We start from the raw sequence: 6,098 nt of genomic DNA, 5'->3' as shown, positions 1-6,098 counted from the left end.
CATTTTCCCTTAATTTAAAATTTCTAAGCCATTTTCTATTGCCGGCCTCCATAAGATGAAATCATCCCTTTTGTTTATTTTTTATTTTTCCTATGAGAAGATAGGATAAAAACGAATTTTTTAAATTATTATTATTTCTTATAATTTTTTATCTTGTCTTGTCTTTTTTATTCTAACATTATTATTTTTATTTTAAAATATATAAAAAGAACCAGACAAACAAATTCACATCAATTTTATAAAAAACAAACTAAATTACAATCAAATAAAAACAAAAATGTTACCCTGCTCAAACATATCCATCAAATTCAAGATATTAATAAACGCCCAAGAAACCCTTTATTATTCTATTCCTTCAAAAACTCAAAAACCCAACACATTTCACAATCACAATGCACTCCCACGTGTGCTCCATCTCTCACCGTCCATTTCTTCCCATCTTTCCATCCAACGGTCTCACTCATCCCTTTGGCCACCACCCTCGTCTTCTCCCTTCTCACAACCTCACTGCTCCTCTATTAAACCGCCTCCACCTCCGCTGCTCTCTCCTTCCTCTCTCCTCCCTTTTCGTCGCCTGCTCCTCCTTCTCCTCCTCTTCTTCTCCATCATCTGAAGCCAAGAATGGAGGACCTCATCGTCGATCTCCATGAGATCGAGGCCGTGAAGCTTGGTAACTTCAAGCTCAAATCCGGCATCTCCTCTCCTATCTACATCGACCTCCGTCTCATCATCTCCTATCCTTCCATCCTCTCTCGCATTGCATCTCTTCTTCACGCTTCTCTCCCTTCTTCGACCCAACCCTTCGACCTTATCTGCGGAGTTCCTTACACCGCCCTTCCGATTGCCACCGCCATCTCGATCTCCAATTCTATTCCTATGCTCATGCGCCGCAAGGAGGTCAAGTCTCATGGCACTGCGAAATCGATTGAGGGGTCTTTTCGATCCGGCCAGTGTTGCCTTATTGTTGAGGATCTCGTCACTAGTGGCGCTTCTGTGCTTGAGACTGCCGCCCCACTTCGTGATGAGGGGCTTGTGGTCTCTGATGCTGTTGTTGTTATTGATCGCGAGCAGGGTGGCCGGGAGAACCTTGCGGCTCAGGGTATTACGTTGCATTCGCTTTTCACTCTGTCGTATATGATTGCTGTGCTTGTGAGCAAGGGGAGGGTTTCGGATGCTGTTGCGAAGAATGTAAGGGATTTCTTGGACGGAAACCGACGGGTTGCGGTTCCCGTGGCACCATCTGTGGAGAATAAGGTTGTAGCCAGGGTTTCATTCGGGGCTAGGGCGGGCATGGCGAAGAACCCCACTGGGAGGCGATTGTTTGAAGTGATGGAGGAGAAGCAGAGCAATCTCTGCCTTGCAGCTGATGTTGGCACTGCTGAGGAACTGCTTGCAATCGCAGATGAGGTTTGATCAATAGTAATGAGTTTGCAATGATTTATTAGTATTTATTGGTTCTTTAATCTTTACTTTGGTTCTCTATTGCTTCAATTTGTTATTAATGCTTGAGATATGATTGAAAGTTTGTATTTTTCCTCGCTAATTAGAGTATTATACTAGTTGTGGCTCTTTTATTGTCATATATTTTATTTTAATATGTATGAGAACTTGTTGATGATGCTTAACTGGTGTAGGAATGATTTCTATTTGCTCATCTGTTTCCAATTTTTTTGATTGAAAGGGGCAAGTAGGGTGCTCTTTTGCACGTTCTATTTCGGAGAACCTTTCAAGCTCTGTGACCAGTGTTTTTCTGGATAACTTTATTTTCCTTTTTCCCATTGTGACGTTTGGGCATAAAGTAGAAACCCTATCTCATGTTGAGATTCTTATTCTTGTGCTATATGTGATTGATATCTTGACAACTGTCTGGATTATATTTATCATTCTTTTTAATTTAGTTTTGAAATTATTAACTCATATTTGCTTCATTAACAAGAGAAGACCTGTATCTTGTGCAGGTTGGACCAGAAATCTGTTTACTGAAAACCCATGTGGACATCTTGCCAGATTTCACTCCAGAATTTGGTTCTCGTCTGCGTGCGGTATACATTTTTAAACCTAGTCAATCTAGATCTTATTATGCCCATTTGAGCTTTAGTGTTGCAGGCACAACATTACTTGTTCATGCTTGTCTGGGAGAAGTATTTATGTGATACTTTGATAAACTTGATTTTAAGCAGTCACAGAACTTTTTCTTGAAGTGGGGAAAATGAAGCTATTATATTTGTGGGTTTAATATAAGACTCTAGAAAACGGCTGTGATGAAATAAATTATATATATATATATATATATTCTCAACTTGAATATTTCATTTTCAATATACAAATTAACTTGGTGGAACTATTTGTTTTTTAGCAAATGATAGTTGACATACAGGTAACCTATTTGCGTTGGAATTCCAACTTTTTCATGTATTATATGTTTGCAAATTGTAACATTAGATTATTTCTTGTGTTGCTGGCCCTGTGAAAAACTATAATTGAGAACATAAAAGGTACCCTGTTTCTTTAATGTTGATTTTGGGGTTCTTGTCAAAGACATAAACCTCCTTAATAATGTGTAAGAATTCGCTCTTACTTTGTACTTCTTTTACTACTATTTGCCTTGAAATTCCAAGTTATTCACGATCGAGTCTGTATCTGCAAACTGTGATGCTATATTTTTTTTCTGGTGCTGCTTACCCTATGAGAATGATAATTGAGAACTTATAGTAATGTACATATTAATTCTCATTGAAAATTGCCATATCATATCTGTGAATTCCATAATGATTAGTTTCAATACATTCTGAAGGTTGCAGAAAAGCACAACTTTTTAATCTTTGAGGACCGAAAGTTTGCTGACATTGGCAATACTGTAACAATGCAGTATGAAGGGTATGGTGCAACCTTACTGTCTTATAATTGAATACTTTCCTAACGGTGTCTCTTCATGACAAACTTATTAGTTTGCTTATTTGTTTTCTTAGAGGTATCTTTCGCATTTTGGAATGGGCAGATATCGTTAATGCACACATAATTTCAGGACCGGGAATTGTTGATGGTCTTAAGTTGAAGGTATGTGGTTCAAAGTTGTGTTTGGTCTTTAGCCTTTCATATTAGATTCAACTTGTCTGAGAGTTTCTAATAAATATTACAGGGTTTGCCTCGTGGGAGGGGACTGTTATTGCTTGCTGAAATGAGTTCATCTGGTAACCTTGCGAAGGGTGATTACACGTTAGCTGCAGTGAAAATTGCTGAGCAACATTCAGATTTTGTTATTGGATTTATATCTGTCAACCCAGCATCATGGCAATGTGGACCTATAGATCCTTCTTTTATTCATGCAACACCAGGAGTTCAAATGGTTTCTGGAGGAGATTCATTGGGCCAGCAATACAATACTCCTTATTCTGTAAGGCCTTTGTCGCTATTTGATTAAGTTTCCTAGAATCAAGTTCTCAAATCCCAATACTGACGTGGTCACAATAGTTTGTTTGCTAGCACATTCAGTACATCTAGACCTTGATGAGGGGCATTATCTTATAATATTAGTTTTTGCTAACTCAAGTGTAGGTCACCTATCACATAGGTAAGGGCTATGTGAAATTCAGTGACCTGAAATGTGAGCTGAGAATTTATTTTATTCATATTTTGGTATTTTGAGTCATATCTTAGTTTAGGTAAAATCTATTTTTGAAAAAAAAGCAAGATTTTAGCTGTCGTGTTTACGTAAAGAGTGACCTCTACATTCGAGAATTATCAGGTAGGCCTCACTTGATACATGTTGCACTGGATATGTCTCTAACTCTGGTAATTTGTCTAATGAATACCTTCAGCTATTATCACCAATGGTCTCAAGGAATGAAGTTAACTTTTTCATGTCGTAGTATGAAACTGTTTTGCAGTAGACTTCAACTTATAATGAACCTAGTGATCACCTCAAAATGGTATATTGCAATGGAACTTTGTGCTCTCACAATCCTTGAGGAATGGTTCCCTTGGAAGCAGTAACAGCTCCCTAACCTATAACATAAGGAAATATGTTTTGCCTGTTTTTCCCTTATGAGCAAATCCATCTGTATAACCATTCTGTTGGTAGGAAAATTAAACTATTCTTTCTGGATGCAGAATTGTGTCACTAGTGCATTAATCAAGTCTACAAAACATACCTCAAAATGCTAGGCACTTGATCCAAATGTGATCTTGTCTGTGTTATTGATGGTCTTGCCCTATTTTACGCATTCTCCAATTTAATTGATATCTATATTATCGATCAAGTTATATTCTTTGTCATATGGATCACTGGAAGTATGTATAATTTCACTTTGGATATCTTGACAGAAACTGTCTGATATGTTTTTCTTCTTTTCCATTTAGGTATGAAAAATATTATTAGGCATATTTTCATTTTACCTCCAAAATATTAGAAACAATTTTGGAACCTTTGAATGAAAGCACTATACTACTTCCATTATGCTTTTAATTCTTTACATGTTACTGAAGCTCCATTCATAGAAGTTTAAATTTTAATGGTGAATTGGATTGAAATGGGTTATAAATTTGTTTTATAATTAAATTTTGAGCAAAGAAACTTTTTCATCAAATGGATTGAATTTTTAACTGGTCACATTTCGTTGATAAAAGCTTTTTTTTTAAGTGTTAAACGGTTTTTTTGTTTGATGCTAATTTTATAGATTAAATTAAGTTCCTTTGAATTTAATTGTCAGTGCATGTTATACCTTTTAAGCATTCTTACTCTTTCCTGCATATTTGTACCCATATAACTCAACTGGTCCTTCACCACAGGTTATTCACGACAGAGGTAGTGATATGATTATAGTTGGTCGTGGAATCATAAAAGCAAGCAATCCTGCAGCAGCCGCCAGAGAGTATCGCATTCAAGGCTGGGATGCTTATAGGGCTAGTTGTAAATGAACTTACTGCCCATTTTACGTGCAGATTATATGTTTAACTGATGGTGTCAAAGGATCATTGAAATGTTCCTTATACCATTATGGTATTGTTAATGATCTGCATTGTACGGTATTCTGATCCAAAGGCAACAGCATAAACATGAGTTCCTTGTTTTGGCGTAATTCTAATTCTTGGTTGTGGCCTCATGTAATTTGGAATTTTTAAAAATGATATAGCTCTGGTTTCTTGTTAGAGTAATAAAGAGCACATTTACATTCTTAATCACAGCCCAAGGGGCGGTTCCTTTTCTATGATTTAGTTCTCTTGTTAGCATGCCAAGGTTTGGTGATGGCTTATTTTTGACAGGGTTCTCTTTGTCAACAGTTTTACAGAGATCTTTACTACAATATGAAGAAAGTATTGCTTATTTACACAGCATATGATTACCACAGACTAACTGCAATTGATGAATTATCTCATCTGATATTGTTTCCTTGCGATAGCTGCTTTACTTGTTTCAGGCTTTGTAGGATATCTGCAATCTTTGGTCTAGTGCTCTCCCCTGTAAGGTTTCTCCTGGCATTGATGCACCACTTTGCGATCTGTCCCAACTTGGCCAGACCTATAATCTTGTTATCCTCTTGTGGAAACTCTAACCTCTGATCAAGACACTCTTTCCCTGCAACAATCACATTCACCTCATCAAGATACATTGGGCAGTAAGGCGATGAACTTACTATTCAGAATCTTCCCCTTAAAAGCTCCACCGGAACCACACCCAAAGTTCTGAATATCCTCTTCCATCTCTGATTGGTTTCCGATAGTCCAATCGTCTTTCCTGCAGCACTTTGCACTACCAAATCCCCCCAGCTTTGCATTCCAGGACTCATCAAACAATACATTATCTGATCTCAAATTACCATGATATAAAGGAGGCTTTGAGCACACATGCAGTTTCTGAATAGCAAGAGCAATCTGGAGAGCAATGGTGTGTCTTTTCTCCCAGGTGAGTTCTCCTCTCACTCAAATTGTGGCTCAATGTACCTCTAGTCATGAGCTCAAATGCCAGAAACTTTTTTCCTAGATTGTCCTCTGAATGGCCTACAAAGGTAACAATGTGACGATGATTAGAGACTCTGAGCAGGATCCTTTCTTCCAAGTCTGATGTCTCTGCTTTCTCCTCTTTTAGGTATTTCACTGCA

General features: G+C 37.5%; 1 protein-coding gene across 1 annotated transcript; it reads left to right on the top strand.

The window, feature by feature from the left end:
- Positions 1-376: 376 nt before the first annotated feature.
- LOC120265417 (uridine 5'-monophosphate synthase) lies at positions 377-5,181 on the top strand. The gene is made up of 6 exons (XM_039273316.1): positions 377-1,407; positions 1,959-2,042; positions 2,795-2,877; positions 2,970-3,057; positions 3,140-3,394; positions 4,789-5,181. The coding sequence occupies exons 1-6, from the start codon at positions 622-624 to the stop codon at positions 4,915-4,917; spliced, it is 1,425 nt and encodes a 474-aa protein (XP_039129250.1). The 5' UTR covers positions 377-621; the 3' UTR covers positions 4,918-5,181.
- Positions 5,182-6,098: the final 917 nt, after the last annotated feature.

This window comes from Dioscorea cayenensis, chromosome 7 (genome assembly GCF_009730915.1).
Source record: "Dioscorea cayenensis subsp. rotundata cultivar TDr96_F1 chromosome 7, TDr96_F1_v2_PseudoChromosome.rev07_lg8_w22 25.fasta, whole genome shotgun sequence".
Taxonomy (NCBI): Eukaryota; Viridiplantae; Streptophyta; class Magnoliopsida; order Dioscoreales; family Dioscoreaceae; genus Dioscorea; species Dioscorea cayenensis.
This window is presented reverse-complemented; position numbering and strand designations above follow the sequence as displayed.

Coding starts and splice junctions, on each gene's coding strand:
- LOC120265417 (XM_039273316.1), top strand. CDS start 622: ATGGAGGACCTCATCGTCGATCTCCATGAGATCGAGGCCGTGAAGCTT. Junction 1,408..1,958: donor TGCTTGCAATCGCAGATGAG/GTTTGATCAATA, acceptor TATCTTGTGCAG/GTTGGACCAGAAATCTGTTT. Junction 2,878..2,969: donor GTAACAATGCAGTATGAAGG/GTATGGTGCAAC, acceptor TTGTTTTCTTAG/AGGTATCTTTCGCATTTTGG.